Genomic DNA, 20,489 nt, shown 5'->3' on the forward strand with positions numbered 1-20,489 from the left:
CTTGGAAGATAAGCATATACTAGGTCAATGATGAAGGGCAGATGTAGACCTTAATTGTTTCAGAATACAAAAATTCAGCCATTTACTGTAATTAAACTGATTTACATTGCTAATTCAGGATCTCTAAATTCCTGATCCAGAATAAACTTCTTTAACTACATGAGGAAAATTATGCATACATTATGCTCAGCATCCAAAAGTAAGTTTTAGCATTTACAGTTGCTGAACATGTAGTCTAGAAGATAAAGTCTGCACTGGTAGAACTGAGACACTGATAGAGGCAATTGACTGTAGTCTGAAACAGTACTTTTTAGATAGTACCTGAGGACACAATACCACTGAGGATTTTCTGCCTTCCATAGTACGTGCATGCTGTATTTCCTAGAAGCTCCCAGGCTTTGAACACATACCTGATTTTATACAGATTTGGGCAAAGTTTGGCAAAGTTTTGATGTTTTACTAGAGCCCTAAATATCACAAGGAAATGCGTGAGCATGTTTTAATTGAAGAATTAAAGTCAGCAGGTTGTCTTCTGCTCTGTGGAATGGAAGCATACAGCCTTGTTTTCATTTCATAGAATCATAGAACAGTTAGGGTTGGAAAGGTACTCAAGATCATCCAGTTCCAACCCCACTGCCATGGTCAGGGACACCTCACACTAAACCATCCCACACAAGGCTTCATCCAACCTGGCCTTGAACACCGCCAGGGATGGAGCACTCACAACCTCCCTGGGCAACCCATTCCAGTGCCTCACCACCCTAACAGGAAAGAATTTCCTCCTTATCTCCAATCTAAACTTCCCCTGTTTAAGTTTTAACCCGTTACCCCTTTTCCTGTCACTACAGTCCCTGATGAAGAGTCCCTCCCCAGCATCCCTATAGGCCCCCTTCAGGTACTGGAAGGCTGCTATGGGGTCCCCACACAGCCTTCTCTTCTCCAGGCTGAACAGCCCCAACTTCCTCAGCCTGTCTTCATACGGGAGATGCTCCAGTCCCCTGATCATCCTCGTGGCCCTCCTCTGGACTTGTTCCAGCAGTTCCATGTCCTTTTTATGTTGAGGACACCAGAACTGCACACAATGCTCCAGGTGAGGTCTCACAAGAGCAGAGCAGAGGGGCAGGATCACCTCCTTCGACCTGCTGGTCACGCTCCTTTTGATGCAGCCCTTATCACTCCTAGCTGTTCTATGGGTGAACAGCAGGCCGCAGGCTGTAACTTCATATTCTTAGATGGAAAGGGGTGCCTGTGGCGAGCAGAAGCATCAGCAAACGGATGATGCAGCCTGTGCACTTTTCAGACTAAACATAAATTACATCCAGTCCGATTGCAGCCGACCCACATCATGGGCCAGAGAAGAACTAAATAAAACAAAACTCCAAAATAAAATCACAACTTCCTACAACTCGTCCTCTCACGATGCCCCAAAACCAGCCGCCATACCGCCAGCCAGACCGAGGCAGCCGCCAGTTACCTCAGGCAACGCCCTCGCCCGAGCAACCGGCTCTCTGGCGTCAGCAGCGCGAGGCGGGCTCCCGAGGGGACGGTTGCCGCCCCCGCCCGCCTCTTTCCCCGCATGCGCGGCCTGTGGTTGCGGCGGCGTGGGGCGTGGCTGGGGGCGTGGCTGCTGCGCAGCGCGCCGCGGAAGGAGGGTGGGGCCGTAACCCAGGCCGGGCCGTCAGCCGCGGCCGGCCCAGAGACCGAGAGAGGGGAGGTGGCCCCGGCGGTGGCGGGCCGGGCGCTGGCGGCCCTTAGCGGGGAGTAGGAAGAGGAGGACGGCACCGCGGGGAGCCGCTGAGCTGCTGCGGGGATGAAGGACCGGCTGGCTGACCTGGCAGACGCGAGGGTTCGGCTTAGGGGCGAGCGGGGTGCCCTCCGGGGCAGGGTGGCGGCGGCGGCGGGCGGGAGGGAGGGCACAAAGCGGCGGGGCGCGGGGGAGTTCGGGCCGCTATCGCCGCTGAGGTAACGGACAGCGGCGGGAAGGCCGGTGTTCCGCGACGGGATCCGCGCAGGGAGCACCGCGGCCCTGGGGCGGGGAGGCGGCCGCACCGCGCTTCCCCGCTCCCTTCTCGGGCAGGCTTCCCCCGGGAGCCGGGGAGGGTCTGGGGGCCTGGCAGTAAGAGGTCAGGCTTCTCCGGTTTAATAGATCACCTTCCCCCGCTGCCTCCTGACCTCCAGCACGTCCCTGCCGTTACAGTTCCGAATGGCAGATAAACCGGATAGTAGCGTTGTTTTCGAGCTGCCCCTGGTGTCGTGGGGTAGATTTATTCACTTGGGAACGGTTTAACAAGTAACGCGTCAATAAAGCTATCCGCAGATTTTATTTCCTGCGTGTTTACAAAATGGTAGCTGGTTATGTTTATACACTCTTTTCCTTTCCCTTATTTGTGCTTTGAAAACGGTATCCTAAAAAAGAAGGGAGAGTTGGAGGGAGGTACCGTCCTGTCTGTCTACAGCAGGATATGGCTTGGTTAAAGTAAAAGGATATTTGTTTTGTTTTGGTTTTTCTTCCTGAAAAGAAATGGAAGTGGAGATCACCGAGGACTTCTGTGATAGTTCTGGGACTCCACATATATGTAGAAGTTGGCCTGTGTCAACATGCAGGCATATCTGGGGCTCGTTCATCTAAAAATTAAGTTCATATCTTCCAGATCACAAAATACGTTTTGAAAGCTCTGTTTCTAAGTGGTGGAATTATTAGCGTCTTCATCTTCCTTCCTAAAAGGATGAATTGGCATCTGAAAAGATTTTGCATTATTAGATTACAGTATCTTTATCAGGAAAGATGTTTTGGAAGCATGCCAAGGAATTGTGTAATTTGTTTCAGATTTACTTCTTCCCTTTTCCTATTTCTAAACATGTCCAGGTTGTAGGAATATGTGCCAAATGTTGGTGATGGTGCCTGCTTCCCAGGAAGAGGAAGCAGCAAGCAGTGATCTAAATTCACTTTTTCATATATATCCCTAAACAAGTAGACTTCATTCTGACTGAGGGGAAGCAGCAGTGGTCTGTTGAATGTGTTTTATTAATTTAAAAAACAAAACCATGCGCACACACACAAAAAAAGAAACAACAGAGGGTAAACCCTAACACCTCCTTTTAGATATTGTTAACAGTTTTTAAAGCAACTATGAATAGAGGCTTTTAAGCCAGATTTAGTATGTGATATCTGAAAATGTTGTGGAACTGCAGCAAGCTGCTTCAACTGAAATGTCACTGCAGGAAGCTGCTGCTTTAAAGTGTTCAGTATTGCTGCCTGTAGAACTAACAAATAGCTTAGACACTTAAAAGTTTTCTTCTAACTAGAAGAAAATATTTAAACATCAACTGAAGTTACTGAAGATCCAGTCTAAATTTTGTCATGTAAAAGTGTGCAGCTGACACGAAGTTTTGAGAAGTTGCATACCTGAGGGAGGTGCCTTTTGTAAAACTTGGTTTCCTCAGGGAATTCATGGAAGTAGCAACTTCCACCTCATCTGTATGAGAAATACTGAATGAGATTATGTTTTTGTGATGTTCCTTCACTAGTGTAAACGCTTTGAGCTGTCATCCTTGACCACACTTAGATAAGATTGCTTTGAAAAGGAATACATAAACTGAGTGAGGAACTAATGTATTAACATTTATTTGCCTATTTCCCAAACTGTTTTAGTTTGATTAGCGTAGTTTCGTTGTATTTTATTTGGCTGAATCATTAAGTAGAGCATGTAAGCCATGGTTTTTGAACAGGCCTGGGCCTGCATGATCTTCAGGAATAGCTGTGCCTTGCCTCTTTGCTTTAATATAAGAATTTCATTGTGTTTTATTTTTATTGGACCTTGCCAAAATAAGTTCCATCCACCCTATTTCCCCCAAAGACCCTTTGAGGTACAGAAGTAGTTGAAGAGATGCTGCCCAGTCAACACTGACCCATTTTAACAGTATTCCCATTAGCAGAAATGTTCATTGAAGTTAACATGTTCTTGTTTGTGAGCTCCTGGATTTTATATGACAGCAGACAAACTTTTGTCATTAAAAGTTGTAACTGTTTTCCTAAATTGCCCTTTTATCTTTTATAAAGAGAGAGAAATGTTACTTATCAGTGTTTGTGATCCATTAACATAAAATGATCATAACTTTTTGATACTTTTGTTAATACACTGTTTTTAAGCAGTTAAACAGGGCTGAAGTAGTTGCTGGAGAGCAGATAATGTTGCATTCTCTTATTTTCTTGCTAGAAAAATTCTTGTACAGTATATGCTTTTTCAGAAGAGAACAACCATAATTGTATTTGTCCACTTGTATGGGATTATTTTAATGTACTTTCTAAATGATTCTAAGCAGGCCAAAATGAACTTCTTTCAGCTGTTAGAATTGTCCTTGAATGCAGTTAACTGGACAATTGATCAAATCCCAGACTGGTATTAGTTATTTTGAGCACAAATTGGTGTAAGATTAAAAGAAGAATAAAAGATTCTCTCTGATCCCATATGCTGTTTTCAGCAGTGGTGGATGCTGTATATTTATGGAAGAGGATAAAACAAACCCAAGGCAAGTACATAGCACTGATTGTAAAACATTCTCCCAGCCTTCAGTGATTTGCTGTTCACAGATACAAATCCATCTTAAAATGGCTTGAAAAGAGCTGTTCAGACAATCAGCTCAGCACATTTAGCTAGTGTCAGATATTAAAGGCCTGTTAATAAAACTCATTCAAACTTTCTTGTTATACTTGCAAATCATTTAAGAAAGCAGTAAGATGTAAAAAACCTGCTTAGGAGTGGTGGTTTGGGTCTCAAGTTAGGGGTGCATTATTCATATGGCTTTAAAATTACTACCTTGTTTCTGAAATGGATGCAGAGCTACCGAAATCCATTTTTCTTGCTTGATTGGTGAATCATTTTAAATACATGCTTTTACATTTCCTTACTCTTCAGTGTTATTGAGGATATCTCTGACAAATCCTTTCAAAATATTTGGTTATAGCTTTTGTTGTTGTTAAAGACCTGTAACTTGAACAGAACTGCATTGATTTTTTGTAAACTATCTCATGGGCATTCACTTAGTGCCCGCAGAACTGTTTAGGAATGAGTGAAGAACCACAAAGTCCTAAAATTTAAATTTGGTAGAATTGGGTGGAATGGGAAAAAAAAATGCAAAAGGAACTATTTCAGAAGGAGGAAAACATTACGGAGTTTCTGTCCTCAGGAGTTAACCTCTTACATTAGTCTTTGTTCAGACATTGAATTTTCTGAAGATGAGTTTATGTTTTCCATGTCATAAGAGGCTAATTTCTTATAGATGGTTACTATATGATGCTGTTCTGGTTGTATGATAATGCTACTAAATGCATGTTAAAGACTGACCTGCTGGAGCTGCCTGTTCGATCATCTTGGCTGTCTGCAAGTCCTTCTTCGCTGCTCTGGTAGAAAAGAATTTCTGGAAACACTGATGCTGTAAGGAGAAACTGTAACACTCTGTAACCCGCTCCTTGGGGTTGAGTCCTTGGAGTGATGGTGGTCAGTTACTGTCCTTGGAACCTGCCAGAGGAATACACATGATCTGGACTGAGAAATAGCTAACCTTGGATGGGATTTAAAGGGCAAGTAATAGTTGTGGGTTTAGGTCAAAAGCTGTTTCAGTTTCAAAGGTTGGTAATTAATGTGGTAAGGAATCTCAAGCTAGACTGACTTTTGCAATTCTGTAAGGTATGGGAAATGCCAGAAGTTTCATAGCCACCAGGATAGCTTCTACTTGGAGCTGAGAAATTATATTGTCTGAATATCTGGATTCTGTGATACAAACCAGTTTCTAAGGAACTTGATATTTTTTACAAGTCTGTGAATGTTTATAGAGTTGTATGTCCCAGACTGTGAGTCCCAAGGTCAAGGTATGAGCTGCAAACAGGCTTCATTAGTTTGCTCTTGGCGTTGACGTGGAACTTTTATCAGCTTTTTCTGATATTGCTTATGCTGGGGAGGCAAGGTCTAGGAGAAACAATGTGTTTCTGTTGAACTTGATGATAAAAGTGAGTCTTCAGTTACATTGTGTGGTCATCGGAAGAGGTACATCACTGAAGTTCAAGGGAGTTAGCAGATAAGCTGTATTTTAGGCAAGTGGTGATTTAAGAATGTAGAGATCGGAGGTTGACAAGTCATCAGGTATCTCAAATGCTGACGTTCAGAGTAGGATGTCCATAAATCCTTCAACAAATTGTAGATGGAGAATCTGTCAATGGTGTCATTGCAACCAAATGCAAAAGTGAAATCAGTGTGGAACTGCCTATAGGGTGGGGAATCCTGATTGCTCCCTTCCAGCCTGGCACCTACAAACAGGGCTTCCCAGTAGGATTTTTGTATCTTTCATTTCTTTAAGATTCACTCAGGTGTTTAATGTTTTACTAAGATCATCTGACCAAGCTGAAAGCTGACATCTGCATCTCTCAGCTAATGCTATTTTCATTATTTTTAGTTCAATTAACTAAATACAGTATGTGGTTATAAACACGTAGAAAAATTATTCTTTACTCAGTAAATGTAAGCAGAAGTTGTTCTTTTGCATAAGTAATGAAATTAAATGTCTTTAATCTGTAGCTCATTCTTAACTTTCAACAGGTAGCTTTGTAGTCTCTGGCATGAGTAAAAGTTGGGTGACTTCAGTTGGGCACAGACTGTCTCATTTTTGTGTGTTACGCAAGACTGTTGATTGATTACAGTTCCTGAGGACAGATTCTTTAATACTGAGTTCTAACAGTCATGTCCTCAAAATGAGTAACTGCAAAAAGTCTTCAATGACACAAAGTGCTATGAGTGATGGGAGGGTGGGCCGGGAAACTAGTAACATCTAAATTTCTGTATTTCAGCTGGGGCTTTGTGGATTTCCGTGAGTAAAAAAAAAAACAAAACAAAACAGATGATTTCTGACAAAGATTGTCATAGGGCTTTATGCACTCACTGAATTTGCAGGAAAAGAACTGTCACAAAGTCTGAGTAATAACTCCTTGAAGATTTGGGGCACTCCTAGATCTTCATTAAATATAACCTTCTCAATTAGATAATAGCAGTGCTTGACATAGGATTAAATTGCAGAATTGTCTTGCAAATAATATACATCTCATCTAGTTTAATAAAACCAGAAATAAAGGGCCTTTGGGTAAATAGGATCAGGGTTTAGGAACAGAAAGGAGGTGTTAGAAGACCAAAGGCAGAGGGACTTGTAAGAAGAAAAGTGTCTAGGATGTGAAAATCCCTTGATGGTACCTGTCTTGTATTTTATTTTCCTAACAGATAAACCTTTGACTATCTGTGAGAATAATACTTTGTTCTACTTTTGGTTCAATGCTTTTCAAACAGCCTGTGCTTTACAGAGGGAACTAGAGAACATGGAGGTTGGAGCTCTCCCTTTCTAGGATGCATTTTTTTTCTTTTCCTTTGATAAAACTTGAATATCTGTTCTTGTGAGGATCCATGTATTCTGCAGGGCTGGCTTAAGGGTTAGGGCAGTGTGACAGAGGCAGTGCTTTGGGCTGGATGCCCTGGCGAGCTGTGACAGCATGTCAGCTTGAGCTGCTGCTGCCTTGGCTGCTGTTACAGAGTTAGTAGAATAATAGAATAGTTAGGGTTGGAAAGGACCTCAAGATCATCTAGTTCCAACCCCCCTGCCATGGGCAGGGACCCCTCACACTAAACAATCCCACCCAAGGCTTCGTCCAACCTGGCCTTCAACACTGCCAGGGATGGAGCACTCACAACTTCCCTGGGCAACCCATTCCAGTGCCTCACCACCCTAACAGGAAAGAATTTCCTCCTTAGATCCAATCTAAACTTCCCCCGTTTAAGTTTTAACCCATTACCCCTTGTCCTGTCACTACAGTCCCTGACGAAGAGTCCCTCCCCAGCATCCCTATAGGCCCCCCTTCACACTGGAAGGCTGCTATGGGGTCTCCACGCAGCCTTCTCTTCTCCAGGCTGAACAGCCTCAACTTTCTTAGCCAATCTTCATACGGGAGGTGCTCCAGTCCCCTGATCATCCTCGTGGCCCTCCTCTGGACTTGTTCCAGCGGTTCCATGTCCTTTTTATGTTGAGGACAGCAGAACTGCACACAATACTCCAGGTGAGGTCTCACAAGAGCAGAGTAGAGGGGCAGGATCACCTCCTTCGACCTGTTGGTCACACTCCTTTTGATGCGGCCCAGGCTTTCTGGGCTGCGAGCGCACACTGCCGGCTCATGTTCATTTTCTCATTGACCAGCACTCCCAAGTCCTTCTGCGCAGGGCCGCTCTGAATCTCTTCTTTGGCCAATCTGTAGTTGTGCCTGGGATTGCTCCGACCCAGGTGCAGGACCTTGCACTTGTCATGGTTGAACTTCATAAGGTTGGTATCAGCCCACTTCACAAGCATGTCAAGGTCCCTCTGGATGGCATTCCTTCCCTGCAGTGTATCAACCGAACCACACAGCTTGGTGTCATCGGCAAACTTGCTGAGGGCGCACTCAGTCCCACTGTCTGCGTCAGTGATGGAGATGTTGAAGACCGGTCCCAACACCGATCCCTGAGGGACACCACTCATTACTGGTCAAGAGCCAAACATTGAGCCATTGATCACAACTCTTTGTGTGCGGCCATCCAGCTAGTTCTTTATCCACCAAGTGTTTCATACATCAAATTGATGTCAATTATGTATGTATAGTTTAGTGTGTAATTATGTCTAAAGTGGTGTGGTATGGCTGCCTTGAGACATCCAAAGGGCAAAACTAGTAAGCAGATGTTGGTAGCTTTTAGTTCTAGCTTGCATTAGATGTTGAGCTTTCACCATCACAAGGTAGTCATCAGCACCTCTCTTAGCATTTCTTTGAAAGGGATTGATTTACTGTCTCAGTAAACTGAAGGTTAATGTCAGTTCATGTGGTACTCGCTGTGGAAGTATCTTTATGCTGTGAGAGAACACTTATATGCCAAATACTGTCTGAATAGTTTTTATGACAGGTACTGAAACTGTGACATCACTCGCAGACTGGTTCTGTCCTGAAGCTGTTTACAGAGGAGTACATGTAAATGCCTGAGCATTCACTACTTCACAGTAGTTGGGTGGTTTCTTTCTTTGACCTCTCTGCTTGTTTGTTTTTGAATTGTGGCCCTCAGAAGAAGAAGGAAACTTTTGTGACTTCGCAGACTGTTGGCAGAAATGTGTCTGCAGTAGCAGTGGTGAAGAGGGTGTCACTGTGTTGAACAGGAGCCTGAGTTTTATTTGTTGTCTTTTACAGTATAAAGGAAATGAAGATGGGGAGACAGTTATTGTTGAAAAAGACCATTTTATGGATGACTTTTTCCAACAGGTAAAGTTATAGTTTTCACTGTGCATTAACAACTTTAGTTATTTCTCTGTGCCTTTTAACTTCTGTCATTAGGCTTAACAAATTCCTCTACACCCCATCCCCAATATACTTTCAATGGTGTTCTAAATCAAATGTTGCCCCGAGTTGTTGTACTGTTCTCCTTGTCATATTTCTCTTCCTCTAGGTTGAGGAACTTAGAAATAATATAGCAAAAATAGCACAAAATGTGGAAGAAGTGAAGAAGCAGCACAGCATTATCCTGTCAGCACCAAATCCTGAAGGAAGTGCGTATCACTTTTTTTTTTCCAGATCTGTGTGGCTGGATGTTCTGAAATAATTTGCATGTTTTTAGCTATTTATGGGAATAGAACTTGAGGTGTTCAGAATGCAAAATGTAACACAATTAATTAAATATTTCCAATTTTAATCTTGGATTAATATTTTCATTCGCTTATTTTTTCACTCTGTAAATCTCATTTGAATAAATACATTTTCAGTGTATTTGTTGCATGATCCACACCTTTGCTAGGGCAAAACTCCAGTTTAATATGGTATCATGAAATGGATTGTGTCTTCAGAAACATAGAGGCTATTTGCATTTCTTTTAATTCATGACAGTGTTGTAGTGTCAGCTGGCACTCGTACAGTACAGCCGTCATCTTCTCTTTATTCTTAAGTAGGGGCAAGATCCTGCCTAACAGTAACACTATAACCAGCTGCTTCAGCAGTAGTATACAGTTCAATGATGGAGCCCTATTTTTAGAAGTGTTGGAAGTGCAGATGTGCTTTCTGAACAGAGAACTCAGAAGTTTAGGGAACTTACCCAGAAACCTGGTGTATTCTCAACCCTTGTTAATTCAAGGAATGCCTGTGTTTATGGGAGAAGCTTAAAGAAAAGGGAAGAAAAGATGGGGAGATATTTTTGTGAAATGTTGCAGCTCTTTCTTGTTGATGAAAACTGAACTTTGTATGTTAGTTTTTCTCTCCCTCCTATTTTCTTTGTCTACAGATGGGCATACGCTTGTATTCTTAAATGATTTTGCAGACTGCTTTTGTCTTAACAATCGTACACAGTCATTTCATACATACATCTTGGGTTCATTTGAGTGTTTTAACATCTGTGGTCTCAGCTCATGTATCGGCTTGTGTTTGTGCTAAAAATTGTGCTCAATCATGCATCTGAATTGTGTAGGAACATGACCTTGCCTGTAAGTAACGTAGGCTCTTGTGAATCTAGCGTCTTCAGTAAACCCAGTAGCAGAGATGTAGTGAAATTCTTTGTGAATTCTTTGTGTAGTATTTTTAATAATAGGGAGTGCATGGTCCAGATATGTTAATAAAGGTAAAAGCTATGAGTCCATGATAAACAACAGAAGTGGGGAAAAATCTGTATCTTCACTTGATAGACTTCAGTGAATTTTCATTTTGATGAGCGAATGAATGTTACCCTGAAAGTGTTACATTAAGAAAAAATGTGGAATATTTCATCACCTGGTTTAGTTCATGACTTGGTAATAACATTTCCCAACTGTAAGAGCTTCTCATAAGAAGCAGGAACCTAATAGTATGCTGCTGCAAAAATAGTTAAGTGTTTAGGAGTATAATAAACAAGTCCTCTGCATGGTTATATTGGATGCAGTTATGACATTGCAAGGTAGAGTTCTAGATAGTTGCTGGCTTACCATTATCAACAGTTCTGAAGAAAAAAAAAAAAAACAACCATGTTTTTAATTTTCTTTTTTTTCTTTCAGGAACAAAAGAAGAACTTGAAGAACTAAATGAGGAAATAAAGAAGATTGCTAATAAAGTCCGAGCCAGGTTAAAGGGTAAATTGTGAGGAGAAATAGAACTGCTGTCATGTGTAATGATTCAGGATGTAGCAGTGTTACAGACTTAGTGTATTGCAGCTGAACTCCTAAACTTTAAAAGTTGCATTGTGTGTGCATAAACTGTATTGGATGGCTCTTTACAATAGAGAACCTCCGCCTCCCTGCCATCTAATGTACAGCCCATGTCAGGAACAGTATCGTCCTCTACTTTATTCCTCCGTGGCAACCTTCACCACTGACAAACACCAGGTCTCAGCACAGCCCAGTCTGTGGAACAGCACAAAGAGCTTGCTCGCTTTCAGGAATAGCCTAGAAAATTAAAGTGCAAAGTAATTCCTCTGTGTAGAAGTGAATTCTGCAACTTAAATGCTGGGTTTTGGTCATGGCATCTTGTAAGATTTACTGCAAGAAGAGTCTCCATAGCATACATACCTACACAGGGAATTGCTTTAGAGCATTTAGTGTGTTTTAAATTCAAACTAGCTAATTTTGCTGTGGCTTTCCCCTGTGGCTATGTCTTCATTGTTTAGCATCGGTTTTGAAATATATTGAGTGTTTTAATGTTGCTGTATTACAATTACTTCCATAAATACTAGGGTATGGTGTTTATTGTTTAAACTATAAGAGCAGTCAGTATTGTTAGAACTTTTGAGATTTTTCTATAGTAATAGATAGTAGCGTGACTATAAAAGTATTGAACTAGTTACTGTGTTACAGGATCTGTACCAATTACCAAAATTATTTTGTATTATCTATACATCACTGCCACACACCAAATGTTAAACATGGCTATGGGGATCTTACACATGAAGAAAGTATTAATTAACACTATTAAAAAAGTAACTGAGCTATTAAATAATTATACTGAACATTGACTCATAACATTCTTGTATTGTTCTTAGCTATTGAGCAGACTTTTGATCAGGGTGAAAATGCTAATCGGACATCAGTGGACCTCAGGATAAGGAAAACACAGGTATGATCACTTAAGTTTAAATAGAAGGATTCTAGTAAATTGAAGAATGAGTTTTCACAACTGTGAAATTATTTCAGAGGTTAATAATCTGTTTTGTTGGAATCTAAGTTTCAGTTGCTGTGCAGTATTCTGCTGTATTAAAAAAAAAAAGTAATTGGTTTTGTTCCACATTTTTATATCCTTATAAAACAGCACTCTGTATTGGCTCACAAGTTTGTGGAGGTCATGATGGAATACAACGAAACGCAAACTCTCTTTCGAGAACGCAGCAAGGGTCGGATACAGAGGCAATTGGAGATAAGTAAGTGACCTGAATACATGTTTTTAAAAAGTTTATTGTGTTATTAATGCCTGCCTTGTTTCTTGCTGCTTAAAGATGGTACAAAGCATCATAGATCTTGCATGTCTTCTTGCAGGATGTGAGAAGAAAAACTGTCACGTGGCATAAACTCTTTAGTGTTGCTATTCAGAGCAACTGTAAAGAAAATAAGGTTAAACTCAATAATTTTTTTTGTTGAAAACTATTCAAGTAACTATCTTTTCCTTTTGTTTCATTTATTTCTGATGCTATTACTTTATATGAAACATTGAGGAAAGCTGTGTTCTGAAAATAGTAATAGTAAAAACCATTCTAAAATTAATGTGTTAAACAGAACATTTCTTTTTATCCTATGACATTTTTGTCAGTAAGAACATTTGTTAAATTCAGCTGACATAAAATCAGTGCTGCTGTTAATTTACAGTAATCATTCGTTGACTGACTTCCATCTGAGTTATTTCATCATTGATTACTATGAGGAGTATTCAGAAAGGTAATTGACTCTACTCTGAACTACAGCATCTACCTTGGAAGGTGTCTAAAATATCCATAACATATTGTACCTAAAATTAGCCTTTTTTATTATCTCCTGTAAAAGCAAGTACATATATTGCTGAAATAGGAAATGCAAACAGAAAGTTGGCAAATTACAAGATAACTTTGCTTTTCCTGTGATTCTCAAGTTTGTCATTAGCCTCTCATGGTAATGGTTCAGTTCAGCTTTTCAGTTAAGTTTATTGGGCAAGTTAAGTTCTTCTTTACCTATACATTTAAGGGGAGAGACCATAATACTTCAGGACATGGTTATGTGTTGCTATTACTCAGAGCCTTCAGCTTTTCCTTAGCATTGTCTTCTGACTATTACTTGGTATTTTCTGTTTTGGGTCGGTTTGCAGGTTTTTTTCCATATGCAAAATGGCACTTGGTAACGGCTGAAAACAGTGCTTAATAGAATAATTTTCTTTGAATTGTCATCCTTCTGGTATGGCTAAATTTTATGTTCAATAATGAGTGATGTTATGTAAAGTATTGTTGTTTCTATCCCAGCTGGAAAGACCACCACTGATGAGGAACTGGAAGAAATGTTAGAGAGCGGTAATCCTTCAATTTTCACTTCAGATGTATGTATTTCTAGCCCAGTTTATGCCTCTCTTCTATTTCGCTGCTTCTCGTATTTAGAAGTATGTCAGCACGTATTTATGTCCATATCTTTTTTGTTCTTCCGTAGATTATATCAGACTCTCAGATCACTAGGCAAGCTCTGAACGAAATTGAGTCGCGTCACAAGGATATTATGAAACTGGAATCCAGCATACGGGAACTACATGAAATGTTTATGGACATGGCAATGTTTGTTGAGACTCAGGTAAATGAACCAATTCAAACACATTTATCTAAGTGGGATTTTTTTTTCTTTTTCTTCCCCTCAGTATTCCTCTTAGAAATATGCTGGAACAATTGCTTATATTCAGATAGTACAGACTTAGGGTGGTTTTTGACTATGATTAGAATATATGAAAGTTGATCACTAAAGGTTTTTTAGACATACACAATCTGGATGTACTCATGGTGTATCTATGAATAACTAAGCATAGCCTTTATTTTCAGTTGGTATACTTAATATTTTCTTCAACATGCTTATATTTCAATAAGCTTGAACATTTTATCCCTGGTTAAGAAAGAACAACTTCCTGCTGGAATGTTTGCTGGTATCTTGGGAGTTTAGGATTCTTATAGACGTAGTAAAGGACTATTGTGGTAGAATAAAATGTGCATTAACAAGAATGTGTGCAACTTGCACATAATACAAAGGTGTGATTACTGTTCTAAGGTGAATATACAGAGATTGAAAAGTCATTCAAGTAGTTTCTTATGTTTATAAGCTTTATCTTATCTACATAAATGTGTTCCATTAATGTCTTTATGTACCAAGTCTCTAACAAAAATATTTTTAACTTCTGTTCTTAAAGTTCTTTGACTTAATGCAGCAAAGTGGAAAGAGTCACGTTCAGGGGAGGCACTTTCCTGAAAATGACTATTTTATTTCTTTTTTTTTAATTGGGTTTTGTTCTCCAAGTCCAGTGTGTTGCTTTAATGTTAACTACCTAGCCAAGGCAAAAAAAAAAAAAGCAGTTTTCTTTTGAATTAGAAATGAACAAAAGTTACTTGTGCATCATTTTTTAATGCTTTGCTGTTTATTGCTGCTGATTATTTCTTCTGATGGACAGAAACACAGGTAATAGAGTTACTGTAATTTTTCACCAATTCTCCATTTCATTACCAAACTTCATTCGTCATACTTAATTTGAATTTCTTGTGCATTGACATGGTGAACCCTCAGTTCCATGGAACTTCTGAGGTTGCTATTGTATGTGTGTGTGTTTTTAGGTAACTGTTGAACCTTGTGTCAAAAGAAGTCAATATCTTTTCCCACTTGCAGGCACCTCAGAGATTTCTCATCTCTTTAGTGCGTCAGCTTTAGTTTTCACTGTTAAAACATACCTCACATTAAATGGTATGTTTTCAGGTGTTCAGTATTTGTTCGTGCTAAAGGGAGAAATATGCCTGCCCTGCCCATTAATGTTCCTTGTTTAGTTAGTACTTTGCGCTTCTGCTTCTCATTCCCTTTTCCATTTACACATCAAAGCAGAAAAAATGTCAGCTGCCAATATGTACGTTATTTACTGTTTAATCATTTATGTTCTATAGCCTTCCTTCTCTTCAGTTCAATAAGCAAGGATCCATGTATTCTAATAAATTTTTTGTTCAAAATTTCATTTTAAGGGTGAAATGATCAACAACATAGAGAAAAACGTGATGAATGCATCAGATTACGTGGAACATGCAAAAGAAGAAACAAAAAAGGCAGTTAAATATCAAAGTAAAGCACGAAGGGTATGCTATCTTTCTGTAATTGTGCTAGTCAGTATATTAATTTAGCACAGTATGAACTGACCTTCAATTTTAGTTGTGTTGTTGTATTCAGACCTTTAAGGTAGAATTAATATGCATTTTACTTTTCTGTAGCTAGGATATTTAAAATTACAAAATGTTGTTATAAATTAGTGTATGACAGGAAGATTTACCAAAGCATTTTACAAGCAACCCCACACCTGAGTCCCATGAGGAAAAAAATCAGAACCTATCCAAAGTTATTTGCTATAGTTATTAAAAATTGATATTACCAGTAGAGGACAGAAACTTGTCTTACTACAAAAACATACAAGCAATTCATACACAGCTAAGGCTATGTTTTCTACTTAAAAAGCCGTCATTACAGAGTGTAAAAACCCCAAAAGAAGAATTAATGTACTATGCCAGTAGATAAATTCACAGGTGGTTCTTATCCATTACCGTGATACCTTTTAATTATTCAGACTCTAAATAAGCTTAAAGGGTTTTGGATCTTTATCACTGGTAAACTTACCTGGATTTAGAGCTGTAAAATTGCCATGTTAGCAGGAAAAACAAAATTACTGGTCTTGCTGAAGCAGAGTTGAGAATTCTATCTGTAATTATTCTTTTTACGGATAACTACTTCTGGACTCTTGTAAAAGTACTAGATATGGGAGATCTTCCCTCTGGAAATGGTGTGATATTAAACCACTAAACTCAATTTTGTGGAGGAATGGAGTAGTGGTCAGGTGTTTGCCATTAGTGTTTCAACATCTTCCTTTCCATCAGAAAGCCAAATAATATATTCTGGAATCAAACTACTGAGTAATTTATATTTTGTAACTGTATGATTGCAGAGTGAATGAATTGTTCCTTTGACTTCATAATTTACCGTTTTGAGAAGCTGTGCAATTTTGTGAGGCTTTTTTATGGTGAGTTGGATTTGAGGGAATAATATATCTTCTACAGACAGACAGATATCTACATGTAGGTAACACGTATTTAAAAAAAATGTGTAAGAAGTATCAAAAGAGCCCACGTAATGTATATGTAAATGGTGGTTTTCTCATCTTTGACAACTATGTAAGTATTAACTATAGTAGTTTATCTGTAAACAGTGTTTATTCTTATGCATGCAAGAGTATACAGGTAAATTTATCTCAACTGGAGAACACTGCAGGCTTTAACAAAAATAAGTGTGGATCTAAAACGTGACTATTTTTAACATTAAAAATAAATGCAGATCATTGTGCTTAATCTTAAAATAATAAATACCTTGTTTTTTGACAGAAAATGTGGATAATTGTCATTGTATCATTGCTGTTGATTGCTGTAGTTGCTCTAATTATTGGTTTGTCTGTTGGTTTTCGGTGATGCATGGATAACCGCAGCATGTGTGACTTCCTGCCACAGTGGCAGTAAGTAACTAATCAACTAATTATGCTCTTGTTTTGGCATGGTAGCTTGTATTTTTCTTCTGATCCTTAATATCCATGCAGTTAGTACTGGGGAGTAGGGTTAAGATGCATTGGGGGATCTTGTTCATCTCTAGGTACTGTAAAAGCGCTGTGCATGTCAGTATTGAAACTGACACCTAGTGGTAAGCTGCCACACGCACAGATTTTAATCACGACATGGGACTCATAAATGCAGAAGGAAATGAGGCCAAAAATGCAGTTATTGTCTTGCAGCCCTTTGAATTTTTTTTTTTATACTGTAACTTCACATCAGCAAAAAATCTACACCAATATATGGAATACCAGTTACACTTGGAACTTTATCGGATGGGGTGTTACATGGTTTTAGGCAGAGCTTTCATAAAAGTAAATGTCTACAACCATGAAGTTGGCTATATGCCTTGTAGAACACCCTACAATTTCTTACTCTGAAGCTATTTATTAACACCAGACTAAATGAAGCAGTGGGAAATAATATATTTGTAAAACGAAGTCTGCAAAGATTCCAGCTGGAATTTTAGGACATAAATTTGATAATTTGTTCAATCTTCAGATTCTTGCTGTACTAAGCTACCATTTCTTGTCAAGATAACCCCTAACCAGGCTACTTAACTTCTTCTGAGTCTGATAGAAAGTCAACTTCTGCATGCAGGATCCTCGAACTATGCATGAGGCACTATGAACAGGGTATCATTCTGAACAGCTTATCAGAAACTCAATTTTCTGTACTAACACTCTTTTAATAGCAAGGCTTTTACTTTTGTTGTTAAGAGTTTCTTCTTAGCTTTGGTTTATAGGCAGGTAGCAGATTTACTGCGTCATTACTTAGGAGTCAGAAACACCTGACCTAATGTCAGACTTTCATTCATGTACATAGAACCTATCAATTTCCCCCCACTGCAGCTCTTCTGAGGTATTGCTACACAATGTTTTTATGTATGTTTTATTGAGTTCTATGAATTCCATTAAGCATGCCATCTGAAGAGTTGAGCAGACTACAAGTATTTATCCAGGGAGGGTGGTAGTAAGCAATGTTACTGTACTTAGACATGAACCTGGTAAGTAAATGTTCACTACTGCTTTCTGTATGTAATGATATCTACAAAAGTTGGCTGTGAGTAATAACAATTATACTGTGAAGCAAAACACAGAAATGTTTCACAGAACTGCATCTTCTAAATATGGTTACATGTATGTTAGGAAAGAATAAATGCAGTAAGCATTTATCTTAATTTTTCTAGAAAGAAAATCAAAGCACTGAGATGAGGTATCAGTTTGTGGCTGAACATGTATGTGAACAGGGTACTTCAATCTCAACTTTTCTCTTTTTATTTTTTGTGCAGAAACTGATGTTCATCATTATCTGTGTTACTGTACTGCTTCTGATACTTGGAATTATCCTAGCAACAACACTATCCTAGCAAGCACATTCCAAGAGTTATGAACCTTCAGAAACTCCAAAATACGTCTTCTGTAAAACCAAACCTTTTTTAATAAGTGATGCCTTACACTGTTCCATGATGATGAGCTATCACTAATGGTTAAAAATCTAAACAAAGTTGCTCTTAATGTTTACTTATAAATGAATATGAGAATGTATTAGGATATGGATGGATTTGCTTCAGAAACTCTGTAAGACTGAAACTTGCTCTCAATTGTTTTGAACTAAAGTAAATTAGAATTTTTTTTTCATATCTCAGTGTTACAAACAGTTTAAATAGGGAGTTGAGAGACTTCCAAGTTTTGACTGTTTGGAGCTTTTTCCTATTGCAAATCTGATTCTAATCATGAAATGTAGTACCTTACCGGTTCCGCTTTTGTTAGCACTCATGCGAACATTTTTGACATGTAGCCTTGTCTGTAAGTATAATTATTTAGTCACCTATCTAAGCTTTATACTTGAATTTTTTTTTTTCTCCAACAAGTGCTAAAGTATTTTATCCTGAAAAGACTCCTTATTTAACTGTCTGCCTATTGCAGTAGGCTTGAGAAGGAAAAAAACAAAAGCCTTTTTCACATTTCCCAGGCTTTTTGGGTTTTTTTTCTTCAATTTCAAACTTCAATTGCTTTAAATGTTTCACTGCCTTTGTGATAAAATGTTAGTTGCAACATTTCTGGTAAAAGAATGCAGTAATGAAGCACATTAAATTTGAACCTTAGCTGATAATTTTACAAATAACCCTTGTTCAAATACAAATAACGCTGATGGATCAGTTTAGCCTTACTATTAATGTGACAACAATCATATTTTCTCTATAAAGCCAAGTCACAATTTCTTATTCAGAAGCTTGCTAATGTTGATGCGTGAATATAGCACACAGAGATAAACTTCAGAAAAGTGTGAAACATAATAAAAACTAAGACACTGATCTGTTATGGAATTAGTCTTAACATGTATGAAGTGTTTTAGTATATGCACACCTGTTGTACTGCTAGTTTGCAACACTTAAAGGCTTGAAAGCTTTCAAATGTAACTAAACTGCATTTAATGTTACAGGTTATTTTTGTACTTTGTGTGTAAAATATTTGTAACTTGACTTTTTGACTTCTCATTGTTTAAGCATATCCATGTAGATATGTAGATATATTTACACTGTGAGAGAATTAGAGAGAAGTATAATGTGTGCCTTTTAAATACAGTCTAAAAATACACTTGTCAATGTTTCAAATAAGTATAATGTTAACTGCAATAACTCCTTAAACTCATGTTTTGTTGAAGGTCTAAGATGGAAGTTACTCAGTCAACTGTAAGTCAGTCTGTGGACTTGATTAAATTCAGCAAAGTTTACAGCGAATATTGTATGTATGACTGTTCCTGCTTTGCTGTTCAAATACACTGTGAATGTGCTGGAGCTGTTCAGATGTCAAACATGTTTAAAAAGAAAAAAAAATTACTATTATTGGTCTTTTTGCAAGTTGGCCATAATGAAGTAACTTGAAAAATTTTGGCTTCATTAATGAACAAATTTCTTTACCTCTAAGTCCTTACAAACATGGGCGAGTGTTCTGGAAGTTTACATGCAAAGTAGGGAAAGATTGGTTGCCTTAGTACTCAGTCTAGGTAAAATATTTTTTTTTATTCTATAGTTTTCTAGATTGTTATCAGTAAATATTATTTATACATATACACAAGTTAGAGGGAAAAGAAATTGGTTCTGCTGTTTAACAGCTGATAACCTAAAATGACCCTCAAAATCCCATCATGTTGAGTTTTTTATTTAAAATGCAATAATTTGCCCATCAAGACAAGAAATTTGAATAGCTGCTCCATAGCTTTTACTTCTTGTTATACAGCTGTCTCAATGAGTTTGTTTTAAAACAAAACTTGTTTTTCACATGAACTTTTTTGTTCTGTTAATATTGGAGGGGAATATATCTCTAACCTATGCACTAATAAATTTATCTAAGCAAGTATCTTGTGGCTGTTTTTATATTTATGATGTTATCATGACCTCTGAATATTTCCAGTAAGTGTGTGAATAAGGTGATATATTTTTGTAAAGACTTGTGTCAAAGAACTGATACTTAAGAGTAGAAGTAGTGTATTTCCTGAACCTTTCTATCAAAAAAGGTGTAGAGATGGTCAAAGTAGATGTAGAGAGAAATATGAAGACATCAGTGGGATTTATACCTTTTTAATATACCCATGGAATTTTGCTTAATATTGAACTTGAAAAATATGTGAATTTTTTATTTAAAT

At 38.5% G+C, this 20,489-nt stretch overlaps 1 protein-coding gene across 2 annotated transcripts; it reads left to right on the forward strand.

Annotated features, from left to right (window-relative positions):
• Window positions 1-1,621: 1,621 nt before the first annotated feature.
• STX2 (syntaxin 2) lies at window positions 1,622-20,203 on the forward strand. 2 transcript variants are annotated; one of them, XM_065692566.1, is made up of 11 exons: window positions 1,622-1,846; window positions 9,242-9,313; window positions 9,498-9,597; window positions 11,065-11,139; window positions 12,045-12,118; window positions 12,311-12,419; window positions 13,485-13,558; window positions 13,666-13,803; window positions 15,222-15,332; window positions 16,623-16,683; window positions 18,133-20,203. In XM_065692566.1, exons 1-11 carry the CDS (start codon window positions 1,811-1,813, stop codon window positions 18,231-18,233), a joined length of 951 nt encoding a protein of 316 aa, XP_065548638.1. In that variant the 5' UTR covers window positions 1,622-1,810; the 3' UTR covers window positions 18,234-20,203. The 2 variants fall into 2 exon arrangements, with proteins under 2 accessions (XP_065548638.1, XP_065548637.1); XM_065692565.1 differs by lacking the exon at window positions 16,623-16,683 and having other exon boundaries at window positions 1,624-1,846.
• Window positions 20,204-20,489: the final 286 nt, after the last annotated feature.

This window comes from Lathamus discolor, chromosome 12, assembly GCF_037157495.1.
Source record: "Lathamus discolor isolate bLatDis1 chromosome 12, bLatDis1.hap1, whole genome shotgun sequence".
Lineage (NCBI taxonomy): Eukaryota > Metazoa > Chordata > Aves > Psittaciformes > Psittacidae > Lathamus > Lathamus discolor.